The sequence below is a fragment of the Hemiscyllium ocellatum genome, chromosome 2 (genome assembly GCF_020745735.1).
Source record: "Hemiscyllium ocellatum isolate sHemOce1 chromosome 2, sHemOce1.pat.X.cur, whole genome shotgun sequence".
NCBI lineage: Eukaryota > Metazoa > Chordata > Chondrichthyes > Orectolobiformes > Hemiscylliidae > Hemiscyllium > Hemiscyllium ocellatum.
Window position 1 is genome coordinate 122,012,983 of NC_083402.1, and position 14,788 is coordinate 122,027,770.

Sequence of the window (14,788 nt, forward strand, 5' to 3'; positions counted from 1 at the left end):
AGAAAAGATTTTCAAGGATGTTGCCAGGGTTGGAGGATTGGAGCTCTAGGGAGAGGCTGACCGGGCTGGGGCTGTTTTCCCTGGAGCACCAGAGGCTGAGGAGTGACCTTATAGAGGTTTATAAAATCATTAGGGGCATGGATAGGATCAATAGAGATGTACAGCATGGAAACAGACCCTTCAATGTCTGGGGTGGGGGAGTCCAGAACTAGAGTTCATAGGTTTAGAGTGAGAGGGGAAAGATTTAAAAGGTACCCAAAGGGCAACTTTTTAATGCAGAGGGTGGTGCCTGTATGGAATGAGTTGCCAGAGGAAGTGGTGGAGACTGGTACAATTACAACATTTAAAAGGCATCTGGATGGGTATATTAATAGGAAGGATTTGGAGGGATACGGGCCGAGTGCTGAGAAGTGGGACTGGATGGGGTTGGGATATCTGGTCGGCATGGACGAATTTGACTGAAGGGTCTGTTTCCATCTCTATGACTCTAATCTGCAAAAGGGATTTGATGGGTGAACAAGTGGGCAAAAACTTGGCAACTGGAATTTAATGCATGAAAGTGTGAAGTCATGCATTTTGGTCGTAAGAATCAAAAGGTAGATTACGATTTAAATGAAGTGAGACTCCAAACAAGTGCATCTGGGTTTTCTTGTGCATTGTATTTAAAATATTAGCGTGCAGGTGCAACAAGTAATGAAGACAACAAATAGAATTTGGCCTTTTATGGCTAAGGACCTGGGAATTTAAAAATAGGGAGTCTTGTGACTACTGTACATAGTTTTGGTGTGGCTGCACATGGAATGCAATGTTAAGTTTTGTGCCCTGTATTTAAGTAAGGATATTACTCATTTTGGAGGCAGTTCAAAAGAGATTTACTCGGCTGATTCCTGAGATGAAATGGTTAAGTTATCAAGGACGGTTAAATAAGTTAGGCCTCTATTTATTAGTTTAGAAAAATGAAAGGCGATCATACAAGATTTCAAAGGGGACCTGATAGGGTAGCTTTGAAAAGATATTTCAATTAGTCAGGAATCTCAAACTTCGGGTCATATATAATAAGGGAATATTAATCTGAAACTGAATGTGAAGGAATTTCTTCTTCCAGAGGGTCGTGAATATCTGGAATTTTCCACCTCAGAGCTGTGGAGGCTAAATCACTGCAAATATTTAAAGAGGATGTCGATTGATTTTTGAAATATCAAAGAGTTAAGAGAGACAAAGACCTGGTATGAAAGAAGAGTTGAGACCTGGGATAGACCAGCCATAATATTACAGGACGCTAGGGCAGACTCAACTGGCTGAATGGCTTATTTCTGCTCATATGTATTATGTTTTATTCAATAAATTTAAATTCAAGAAATATGCACTTAAGTTTCTGGCTTTGAATGACCCAGAAGATATGAAGCTCATCATTTTTATTGATGCTTCACATCCGGGTCTTCCAGATGGATATGCCAGGGTCGGAGGCATATTATTACATTCTTGGCTGTAAAGAATGATAAACGCAGTTTTTTGGTCTGGGAAGCCAAGAAAATGCAAGGGCAGTTAAAAACACCTAGTCTGCTGAAACATTGATCTTGGAAAAAGCAATAAATGCATGAGGTGTCCTTGTATAAGTTTTGCTTCAGAATATTAGACAAGGGGCAAGCTGAGAAGAATTTGTCTCAGGAATGTTATGTGTGGATAATCATTATTTTTGGGATAATGTTCATTTGCCAAAGGGTGATGTAGAGAAAACTTTGCAAGTTGACCTTACTTAATATGGAAAAAGTGTTAGGAAGAACTCTAAACTAAAATAGGTTAGTCACCAATTGTCAGATTATTTTACAAAGAGGAATGTTGTCCTAAGAAATTATTAAATATTCTCAAAAGGGAACTTCTTATGTTATGATGAGAACATGGAATATTTAAAAAAGAACATTCAAAATTTCATAAGAATATCAATTTTTTTCTTTAATTGCTTCATAATTATTTCTATATGTGGAAAAATATATTTTTTGAAATAACAAGGCATGTGGGATCTATTAGAGGGGATTGTATTATAACATGCAACATTAACGAAAAGCAATGATTAAATTTGGAAAGAATAAATTTAACATTTTTGTTTTAATAAAAAGGGATTTGGCTTATGTCTGGTTAATCATGCTAATGTCTTTATTTCAGGTTAAGAAGAAAACATGTTTGCTATCAATTGGCTGAGCACATGTACAGAAGGAACATGTGTCACATTGAAGGTGGAATGAGAGGGGTAAAACTGAGCAGGTCAATAAACTCTCCTCATTAAAAAAAGAAGTGCATGTTGATTTAAATCCCTCCAACCTGCTAAGAATCTATTTATAGTTTCCACTTATGAAGACATCCAGAATTAGGAGACATTAAGTTAAGATAGTCACTAATAAATCCAATGGGAAATTCTGGAGAATCTATTTCAGAGAGAGTGGATCTCACAAGGAATTGAATAGAATAGATACATTGAAGGTGAAGCTGAAAAACAAAAAACAGATGGATGTGTTGATAGAGGACCTAAAAGAGTGAGAGGTGGGTCTTGAGAAGCATAACTACTACCTTAGTCGAATTGGGACGACTAGTCTATTTCTGTACTGTATATTCTTTAATTGCTCCATTCTTTCTAATTCATTTTGTCACATTCTCATTTGAGGTTTCCCTGGATTTTCTTTTCTTTTGCAATGGTTGTACATCATAAAATCTGATGGGAGCATCACACAGAATAAAAACTTCATGAATGGAAAGAATCAGTCTTTCCTCTAGCACAATTGTGCAATTTACTTTGCTGGTTCTGACTAACACACAAGCTCAGATTGAGTTGTGTAATAGCAAACCCACTTTGGAAAGTCCGAGAAAATAAGCCATTAATTTAAACATAACCAGCAATCACCCTGCTGTACAATGATAATTGTTAGAAGAATAATTTCTCTTTAAAGTAATGGCAAGTACACAAATATTTCTTAACCAATTTGCCTACCTTTGTCATTCTGGTGGTGAATAAGATTGCTGCTCTCTGCTACACTTTGACTAAGGTCAAGGGTGTGGTGCTGGAAAAGCACAGCAAGTCAGGTAGCATCCGAGGAGCAGGAGAATCAATGTTTCGGGTAAAACCCCTTCACCAGGAATGGTTCCTGATGAAGGGTTTTTGCCCGAAATGTCGATTCTCCTGCTCCTCACATGTTGCCTGACCTGCTGTGCTTTTCTAGCACCGCATTATCAACCCTTGACTATCACACCGGCACAGTCGGGGGGGGGGAGAGAGAAACCAACTTTCTCTGGGATAATTTTCAGAACAAAGTCATGTGTCATGAGTGGCTTTTCAATTCAATAAAATCCAATAATTATGCACCAGAAACACTCATTCAATCTCAAGCAAAACAAGTTATGAAATGATGATTCACCAAAGGATTACAGGGGGAGATGTTCTGACTGGAATGATTAAGAACAAACTCATGATTTTGAGTTTTACATAGAACAGTACAGCACAGGAACAGGCCCTTCAGCCCATCATGTCTGGACTGACCATAATGCTAATCTAAACTAAGTCCACCTGAAGAATAAGTCTGAGTGTCTTTCATGCTGACATTGCTTTATTTTTTAAATAAGCATTAACTTTTTTATGTCAGTGCGTTTTGGCATTTCTACCCAATCAACATCTGGTTGAGAGATCAATGCCTATCTGGATGCACCCTGCTCTCCCCACTTATAATCAGATTAAAAGTTGACATTTGTGAATATTTTAATTTTTTTTTACTTTAGTCAGTTTTATATTACTCTTTAACACTCTATTAATATAAAAATATCACAAAATACTTTGATTCACTGAGTATTGGACTCTATAGTTCACTGAATTATAGAATCAGGCAGCATGGAAGGAGGCCATTCAACCCAAGCTCACTGAGAGAGCTATCCAATTCGTTGCATTCCCCTACTCCTTCCCATAGTCTTGCATGATTTTTCTCTTCAAGTATTAATTTTATTAACTTTGGAAAGTTACTACTGAATCTGTTTCCAATGTCCTTTTCTGCACTCCAGATTGTAGCAACTGGCAGCAAAGGAAAATTTCTTCCCATCTCCCCTTTGGTTCTTTTTCCAATTTCCTTAAATCTGTGTCCTCTGGATACTGATCCTTCTGCCACTTGATACAGTTTCTATTCCTTAAACTATTAAAACTCATTGTAATTTCCAACACCAAATCTCCCTTATCCTTCCATGTTCCAAGAGGAACAACACAATATCCTCCACAAAACCTCAGTCCCTCATCATGAATTTGAGAGATTACATAAAGCCTTTTGACATTCATCCTATGGAATTTTCTGTTGGTTTTGGGAGTCATCATGTGGTTTTGCTATGAGTAAATGCCTCTTGTGAAATATTTATCTCACTGTTTAATTACAGATGTCAACTGCATTACTTTCCTGCAGATCAGTGATGGTTCGAGCGCCTAATTGATGTTTGTTCTTTAACATATAATGCTTTATCCATATGTGGTCAGAATATTTTTTCTGGATTATCCCCCACTGTTGCAGTTCTGTGCCCCTTCCAGCTGTCAATGATATAATGCATTACAGACTTCGATATCCTGTAAGTTGTTGTACTCTTGATCCACCAAAAGTTTTTTAAGAGCTGAGGTAATTTATTTTTATTTCATTCTAGAACAACAATGATTGAGGGTATATTTTCCTAGACATTCCAATTCACATTGGAATTAATCGAGGTCAACTTTCCTTTCCTTATAGTTGCTGGATATGTTGTACCTTAATGTGAGTTAGAAAAACACAAATGTAACAAGAAAGGAGAGAGACACAAAGCTGGAAGTTCTCAACCAGTTATTCCAGCATTTGTCTTTGATAATGGATTCTAGCATTTTTCCAAAAAGGTAGTAGTAGGACATTTAGAAAATCCCAATACAATCAGGCAGAGTCAACACAGTTTGTGAAAAGAAAATTGAGTTTCACAAACATATTAGAGTTCTTTAAAAGATGTACACTATACATTGGATAAAGGGGAACTGGTAGAAATGGTCAAAACAGATTTCTAAAAGGCATTTAATAAAATTACTACACAAGATGAGAACATATGGTGTGTGGGTGATAGATTAGCATTAACCTTGGCTAACTAACATGAAACACCAGTGAACAGATCATTTTCTAGTTGGCAAACAGTAGCTAGTGGGATGCCACAGGGATCAGTGATCTAAACAATTAATGTTTAATAAATATTAATGACTTAGATGACAGCATCAACTGAATTGTTGTCAAAGTTGATGATGCTACATAGATAGGTAGGAAAGTAAGATGTGAGGAGCATACAAGGACTCTTCAGTGATATTAGATGAGGTGAGTGCGTTAAAATCTGGAGCACTGCTGTTTGCATCTTCCCTCCCCAAGACAGCAATGGAAGCTGGGTGTTCATAAGTATATTCAATGCTGAGTTTGACAAAAATGAATTGACATGAGAGTCCAGGATTATGCAGAAAGGCTGGAAAGTGAAGGTAAGCTATATTAGAACAGCTGCTATCTTACTGAATGGCAGAATAGGTTTAAGGTTCAATTGACTTATCCCTGCTCATACTTATGTTGGTATTTCTCATATTATTAGTACAAAGACAGAGAGCATTTTACATGTTCAAATGATGTTGTCACTTACATGACCACAGAAAATCAGGGTAGCAGGAAAAGATTAACTAATTGATAGAGTTAAGTCCACATTGAAATTGGCTGGGGCACCATAAAGAGACTCCCTGTCTTACCATCAATACCACATACCCTAATCCCATACAGATTGATGCAATCTTCAGGAGGAGGCAAAGAAAAGTGCTGGGGAAACATAGGTCAATAGGGAGATAGAGATACTCTGAAAGATTGTTCTCTGACTCAGGCAATAGAAGCCAACCTAGAAGATTGTATGCGTTAATTGTTTGAGAAAGGCACATGCCTTTCATAAGATGTTACCTTGCTCCAGTAAGGAGCTGTCTACCTCCTTCTGACCAAGAGTATGAGCCCACCACACAGCTTCCCTATAGCTCATTACGCATTTGGTGCAATTCTCCAACATTACTGCCATGATTGTCTGTCTTGTGGTCCCTGTACCCACTGAGAGAACAGGATAACAGAAACATCTCCATGTATTTTTCACTACCTTTTGTGCAAGTTAACAGGATTATAATCCATCCTGGTAACCTTTTGAGATTTTGGGATCAAATCCACATTTTTCTTGATGTAGATGCATTCTTAATTAATGACATGTTGTCTTTTATTCCAAAACAAAGTACCAAAACCAAATCCGAGGGTTTTGCTTGAGTCCAAACAGGGACACTGTTTTCAGTGTCAAGAGGGTCAGGAACTGAAGACAATTGGCGAATGCAGGTGAAGTTGAGAAGTATTTTTCACACAGCAAGCATCAGAATCCAGAATGCAGTTTTAGAAACAACATAAAGGTTCAATAGTGACTCCCAAAAAGCACTGGTTAAATGCTTGAAACTGAAACAGTTGCAGGCTATGGGGAATGAGCGAGATGTGTGTTAATTGCAGATTAACTGTGTAGATGGTGGGCATTAATTGCGAATGTGCTTGAGGCTGCAGACAGAAAGGATTGTGAGTTGGGTTTGAGACAGAAAGCAGAGAATGTGAGTAAAAGAAAATAGACAAGCAAGTCAGCGAGAAAGGAATAGAGGATTATAACGAGAGATTTAGATGAGGAAAGATGGGAATACACACAGACTAAAACTGTGATCAAAGGTATATGCTGTAAATAAATACAAAAGTGTATAAAGACTGGCTACTGTTCCATCTTTCATCAATGGGATTTCTGGAATCGAACAGCATGTAGTACTAATTGGAGCTCCTTCAAAGAGCCATCATGGGTATGATGGGTTGAATGGCCTCTTCCTCCACTGTACGATAAATTTCACGAAAATATTTTAGCAGCCTTTCAGAAAGGACAACAGATTTTTGTTTTAGTCCACAAATATTTGCGTGATAGAAAACATACCCTGCTCATTGTCCAACGTATGATCAGTCGGAAGATTTGTGGGTGAATCTCGAACAGAACCTCCACCGACTAGCCAGTTGAGATTTGGATTCCACCTGTTGTTATAGCCGCAAAGGTGGTTCTCTTCGAAAGTACACACTGGAATTGGAACAACACTCGATGAAGTCAAACGTCACAGCATTGCACGCAGAGTAAGATCAAATTTAGAATCAAGCCTATACTCTGACTTAGAAAGTGGATACATTTGCCACTTGTTTCTGACACACAGGGTAGATGCAAAACATCCTAACATTCTGCATTCCATGTCCCGTGGGCACATAAATTCCATCCACGTTGGGTCAGCTGTAGGCATTGCCAAACCTCCCTGTAGCCTACAGAACACTGCTGTAAGCAACCAAGGTAAAAAAAAAATCACTAGGCCACTAAAAGCAACTGACAACCGGAAGCGGCAGATTCAAACCAGTATAAATGCGGGAGGAATCAGCACAGAAGCGCTTCACAGGAGGCTCCCAAGCACTGAAGATGTCACCTAGAAAGGGGACAAAACATTTGCAACAAAAACTTCCAGCTCGGCGAACAGAACCATAGCAACTTGATTTTACATTTCTTTAAACATTTAGGCGATTGGGGGAAGCCTGCGATTTAGCTGGGCAAGGTGGTTGGAGATGAAGGGTCATTTGGTGAAAGTTTCCAGAATACAACCAAACATGGCTGATTACTTGGTAATGGAGACTACAGGAATTAAATTATTTTTGTAAATCTTTAAAAAAAAAAGTCATTTGAAATGTTCAATAATAGCTCAGTATTGTTTTGGACATTGAAGGAGTTAAGATAGAAGATCAGCCAGGATCTTATTGAAAGGCAGAACAGATTCAACAGGCCAAATGATCTTCTCCTGTTTCTTATATTATCCAACTCATTAAAATTAAAATTGCCACTGAAGCCTGGACAGTTTTGTTTAATTGCTGAGAAATACAATTTCCCTGGAGCGTCGGAGGCTGAGGGGTGACCTTATAGAGGTTTAGGTAGGGGTATAGATAGGATAAATAGGCAAAGGCTTTTCCATGGGGTGGGGGAGTCCAGAACTAGAGGGCATAGGATTAGGGTGAGAGGGGAAAGATATAAAAGGGATCTAAGGGGCAACATTTTCACGCAGAGGGTGATACGTGTATGGAATGAGCTGCCAGAGGAAGTGATAGAGGCTGGTACAATTGTAACATTTAAAAGGCATCTGGATGGGTGTATGAATAGGAAGGGTTTAGAGGGATATGGGCCAAATGCTGGCAAATGGTGCTAGATTGGGTTGGGATATTTGGTCAGCATGGACAAGTTGCACTGAAGGGTCTGTTTCTGTGCTATACACCTCTATGACTCTAATTGTTCCCTGCTTAAACCACTGCATTCAACGTTGGCTTCTGATTTTTAACAAGTAGAAGAACAGTCTCATCACCCATGCACTCATTTTACTGTAGCAATTAAATAAACTTACCAATGCAGTAACCAGGAGTGATGTTGATTTCAAAAACTGCAATACTAGCCTTTGGGTCTGGACTGACTACAGCTTCTAGAAGAATCTGTGCAGAAGCAGTAAGAAGTATTAATGTAAAACATTTATAAATAATGGTTTATGTATCCTGTGGAACATTTTACGAATTGTAACGAACAGAGTATTTCTTTAATTTTTCCTAAGTGATTCTCAGCTTATATCACAACAAACTGAAGTTGGTGTAGTTATTGGACGATTAATCTGCGCACCTCTAAATAACATCCCAGCCAAATTTTACATGTGGCAGTCTAGATTGCTACCATTCAACACAGGAGGAGGGTTGGTTAACAACAGCTGCTTCAACATATGGTTTGTGATACACTGTGAAGCCAACAGCACAGGTGCCACTCCTGTACCAGTTGAGGTCTCCCACCTTCTCAATCCTGCCTGCGGTGTGGTGACCCACAGGTTACACTCACCACCAGTCATCTACCTTTAATGGGAGAGTGGGACTATGGTAACTTTACTAAAATCCAGTGAATTATCATGAATGGCATATCAACGTCTGCTTCCCACAATACATTATTTAGGTGGATGCCAAAGTCAAGGCCCCTGCCTGCCCACCATTTATAAAAAGATCTCATTAACCATCAAAAAGTTTGTAATTAAGTCAAATCACCTGAAAATAACGGTGCCCATGCCACAATGCAGTCAGTAAGGGAAGGCAGGTGAGAGTGGGCAACTCTGGTGAAAACATGGAAAAGAAAGGGGAAGTGCCTGCTTTGCTTGTGACCAATCCACATTTGGGACCTACCTTCCCAAGATGGTAACCCTAAACCCCAATGCCTCCCTCTCCACTGCTTCCCCACCCTCTAAAACCTAATGCCCTATCCCAACCCCTCCCTCCCGAGGGTGCCTATCCCCCGATGGGTAAAAATGGCAGCCTTATCGAAGTCTGGGTACCATGCTGTTTTCACTATGGAACTGCTTGCAATCTGGAGCTCTCACGGAAGAATTGAAGGAAACTTTCATTTATATAGTGCTTTTCGCAACTATGCATTTTTGAAGTTTGGAAAACATAGCCAATTTTGGTCAATCAGACTAAAAACATCTTCACTGAAAACCAGAAATCCTACACTGAGCTTAAAAGGCTGTCAGCTACAACTTCCCTGAAATGGCTGAACCAGTATGTTTCTGAATATGTACAATTAATGTCTCCATGACATCTGTGTTTATAAATGTTCTGTAAAAGCTAGTGCTTCCAAATAAACCTGTTGGAATAGCAGCATAACTCTTTCCTTCCTTACATATGGCAGTTCTGGCTGAGCAAGTAGTACTCTGGCTTCTGACTGAGATGATTGTGGGCTCAAGTCCCAATCTATGAATTGGAGCATAAGATCCCAGTTAGCACGCTCCTGAGGTACTGAGGGACCATTATATGGTGAGATGTGTTTTCTTTTCAATGGACTTTGCTTTCTCACACAGATGTAAAGGTACCATGATATTATTTCAGACAGAAGCAGAGGTCTTCCATGGTGTCCTGGACAATACTTACCCTTCAACCAATGTCACTAGAAATAGATTATTTGATCATCATTGCTTTGCTTTTTGAGGGAGCCTGCAGTGTGAAAATTGACTATTGTTTTCTACACTTCAAAATGCTTTGTTGTGAAACATAATACATAAATGAATAATTTCTTTTTTCTCTCTCATGACAGCTCCAGATGAAGGTTCAGGATAGGCGTTGGCCCAGTAGTATTATCTCTAGACTATTAATCCAGATACTCAGCTATTGTCCTGAGAACCTAGGTTCGAATCCCACTATCTCAGATGGTGGAATGTGAATTCGATAAAAAAACAAAAGCTCTGGAATTAAGAACCTACTGAAGTCCATGAAATCATTGCCGATTGTCGGAAAAGTCCACCTATCTCACTAATGCCCTTCAGGGAAGGAAATCTGCCATCCTCTTCTGATCCAGCCTACATGTGACCCCAGACCCAGACTCAGCAATGTGGTTGACTCTTAATTGCCCTCTGAAATGGCCAAGGAACCCACTCAGTTGTATCAATAGCTATGAAGTCTCAACCAAAAAATGAAACCAGATGGACCACCCAGCATCGAACTAGGCATTGGAAACAACAATGGTAAAAATAGCCCTGTCAACCCTGCAACATCTCCTTTATTAACATCTGGGAGCTAGTACCAAAACTGGGAGAGCTGTCTTGCAGATTAGTCAAGCAACAGCCTTTCATAGTCATACTCACGGAATCATGTCTGACATGTCCCAGACACCACCATCATCATCCCTGGAAATGCCCTTGCCAACAACAGGATAGCAGAGGTTGATTGATGGGGGAAGGGATGTAAATGTCATATACATGGACTTCAGTAACACATTTGATAAAGTTCCTCATGGTATGCTGACGGAGAAGATGAAGTCTCATGAGGTCCAGGGTGTTCTACCTAGATGGATAGAGAACTGGCTGGGCAACAAGAGACAGAGAGTAGTAGTGGAACAAAGTTTCTCAAAATGGAGACCTGTGACAAGTGATGTTCCACAGGGATCTGTGCTGTGACCACTGTTGTTTGTGATATATATAAATGATTTGGAGGAAGATATCGGTTGCCTGATTAGCAAGTTTGGAAATGATACCAAGATTGGTGGAGTAGCAAATAGTGAAGGGGGTTATCAGAGAATATAGCAGAATATAGATAGATTGGAGAGATGGGCAGAGAATTGGCAGATGGAGTTCACTCTGGGCAAATGTGAGGTAATGCATTTTGAAAGATCCAATTCAAGAGTGAACTATACAGTAAATGGAAAAGTCCTAGGGAAAATTGATGTACAGAGAGATCTGGGTGTTCAGGTCCATTGTTCCCTGAAGGTGGCAATGCAGGTCAGTAAAGTGGTCAAGAAGGATTACGGCATGCTTTCCTTCATCGGACGGGGTATTGAGTGCAAGAGTTGGCAGGTCACATTACAGTTATATAGGACTTTGGTTCGGCCGCATTTGGAAAACTGGGTACAGTTCTGGTCGCCACATTACCAAAAGATGTGGCTGCTTTGGAGAGGGTGCAGCGGAGGTTTAGCAGAATGTTGCTTGGTATGGAGGGCACTAGCTATGAAGAGAGGTTGAATAGATTAGGATTAATTTCATTAGAAAGACGGAGGTTGAGGAGGAGACCTAATTGAGATCTACAAAATCATGAGAGGTGTAGATAGGGTGGATAGCAAGAAGCTTTTCCCCTATTCCTGAGATGCTGCCTGGCCTGCTGTGCTTTGACCAGCAACACATTTTCAGCTGTGATCTCCAGCATCTGCAGACCTCATTTTTTACCCGAGAGTGGGGGACTCAATTACTAGGGGTCATGAGTTCAAAGTGAGAGGGGAAAGGTTTAGGGGAGATATGCGGGGAAAGTCCTTTACACAGAGGGTGGTGGGGGCCTGGAATGCATTGCCAGCGGAGGTGGTAGAGGTGGTAATGATAGCATCATTTAACATGCATCTAGACAGATACGTGAGCAAAGGGATACAAATCTTTAGAAAATAGGTTTAGATAGAGGACCTGGATGGGTGCAGGCTTGGAGGGCCAAAGGGCCTGTTTCTGTGCTGTAAATTTCTTTGTTGTTTCTTCTTTGTTCTTTGAGGTGGTGGCACCGTGGTACACAGCCAGAAGAGAATTGCCCTCAGAGTACTTAACATTGACTCCAGACCCCATGAATTCTCATGGCTTCAGGTTAAATATGGGCAAGGAGACCATCTGCTGACATCTTCAGATTCCTGAAGAAGGGCTCATCCCCGAAACGTCGATTCTCCTGCTCTTTGGATGCTGCCTGACCTGCTGCACTTTTCCAGCAACACATTTTCAGCCTCTGCTGACTAACACCTATCATCCTCCTTCGGTTGATGAATCGGTACTCCTCCATGTTGAACAATACTTAGGGAAGCACTGAGGACTGAGGATGGACTCTGGGTGGGAGATTTCATTGTCTGGCTCAGCAGCAGCATTACTGATTGAGCTAGTCAGGTTCTAAAGGACATAGCTGCTAGACTGGGTCTGAGGCTGGTGGTGAGGGAACCAATAAGAGGGAAAAACATACTTGATGTCATCCTTACAACTGTGCCGGCTGCAGATGCATCTGTTCATGACAGCATCAGTGAGAGTGACCATTGCACAGTCCTTGTTCCACCTTCACATTGAGAGTACCCTGCATCATAAAGTGTGGCACTATCACTATGCTAAATAGGACAGACTTCTAACAGATCTAGTAACTCAAGACTGGGTATCCATGAGGTGCTGTGGGCCTCAGCAGCAACAGAATTATTCTGCAGCACAACCTGTAACCTCATGGCCCAGCATATCTCCCACTCAACCATTCCCATCAAGCCAGGGGATCAACCCTGGGTCAATGGAGAGAGCAGGAGGACATGCTAGGAGCAGCACCAGACATACCTGAAAATGAGGTGTCAACCTGGTGAAGCTACCAAACAGGCCTACTAGCATGCAAAACAGCCTAAACAGCAAACTACAGACAAATTTCAGCTATCCTAAAACCTTCAGATCAGATCGAAGCTCTGTAGTCCTGCCACGTGATTGGTGGTGCATGATTAAACAACTCACTAAAGGAGGAGGATCCACAAATATCCCCAACCTCAATGATGGAAGAGTCCAGCAAATCAGTGCAAAAGATAAGACTGAAGTAGATGATCCATTTCAATCTCTTCCAGTGATCCCCAGCATTACAGATACCATAGAATAATCATAGAATCCCTACAGTGTGGAACCAACCCATCACACCCACACTGACCTGCCAAAGAGTAACCCACCCAGACCCATTCTTTGAACCTATTAATCTACATTTACCCCTGACTAATGCACCTAACCTACACATCCCTGAACACTATGGGCAAGTTGGCATGGCCAATTCACCTAACCTGCTCATCTTTGGATTGCGGGATGAAACCGGAGCACATGGAAGAAACCCACGCAGGCACGGGGAGAATGTGCAAACCCCACACAGACAGTCACCCGAGGCTGGGATCAAACCCAGGTCCCTGGCGCTGGAAGGCAGCAGTGTTAACCACTGAGCCACTGCGCCGCAGTCTTTAGCCAATTCAATTCCCTCCACATGATGTCAAAAAATAGTCAGTTACACAGGATACTATGGATGCTATGAGCCCTGACATGATTCCAGCAACAGTACTGAAGCACTGTGCTCCAGAACCTGCGACTCCTGGCCAAGCTGTTCCAGTACAGTTACAACACCAGCATCTACCCGACAATGTGAGAAATGGAGTCTATTCTCAATCATTGGTAGTGATGGAAGGGGTTGTCAACAGTGCTATCAATCACTATCTGCTCAGCAACAACCCTCTTAGTGATGTCCAGTTTGGGTTCCACCAGGGGCCCTCAGCTCCTGATCTCATTACAGCCTTTGTTCAAACCTGAACAAAACAGTTGAAGTCAAGAGGTGAGGTGTGTGTGACAGCCTTGATATCAAGGCTGCATTCGACCAATTGTAGCATCAAGGAGCCCTAGCAAAACTGGAATCAATGGATATCAGAGGCAAACTCTCCAGCGGTTGGAGTTATACTTAGCACATAGGCATGGTTGTGGTTATCAGTGGTCAGTCATGTCAGCTCGAGGACATCTCTGTAGGAGTTCCTCAGGGTAGTGTCCTAGACCCAACCATCTTCAGCTGCTTCATCAATGACCTTCTGTCCATCATAAGGTAAGAAGTGGAGATGTTCACCGATGATTGGAAAAGGTTCAACGTCATTCATGATTCCTCAGATACTGAAGTAGTCCGTGTTCAAATGCAACAAGATCTGGACAACATCCAGACTTGGGCTGACAATTGGCAAGTAACATTCACGCCACACAAATGCCAGATAATGGCTAACACCATCCACCCTGCATAATTGCTACCACAATTATAAGCATCCACTCCCTACATCTCCAACGCTCAGTAGCAGCATGTGTATTATCTACAAGGTGTACTGTAAATATTCATCAAAGGTCCCCAGACCATCCAAACCCATGACCATTTCCATCTAGAAGGAAAAGGGCAGCAGATGCATGAGAACACCACCAAGTGCAAGTTCCACTCACCATCCTGACTTGGAAAGGTACTGCCATTCCTTCACTATCGCTGGGTCAAAATCCTGGAATTCCCCAACCCCCCCCCCACACAGGGATTTGTGTGTTAACCTACAACAGTGGACTGCAGCAGTTCAAGAAGGTAGCTCACCACCATTTTCTCAAGGGCAAATAGGGATTGACAATAAAAACACTGGCCAG

General features: G+C 41.2%; 1 protein-coding gene across 1 annotated transcript in view; it reads right to left on the reverse strand.

Annotated features, from left to right (window-relative positions):
• mamdc2a (MAM domain containing 2a) overlaps positions 1-14,788 on the reverse strand; it is a 132,216-nt gene that overhangs the window by 77,940 nt on the left and 39,488 nt on the right. The window contains exons 4-5 of the mRNA XM_060841762.1: positions 8,489-8,573; positions 7,000-7,137 (exon numbers count right to left, since the gene is read on the reverse strand). Coding sequence (XP_060697745.1) covers positions 7,000-7,137; positions 8,489-8,573 — 223 coding nt within the window. The remainder of the gene's footprint in view (positions 1-6,999; positions 7,138-8,488; positions 8,574-14,788) is intronic.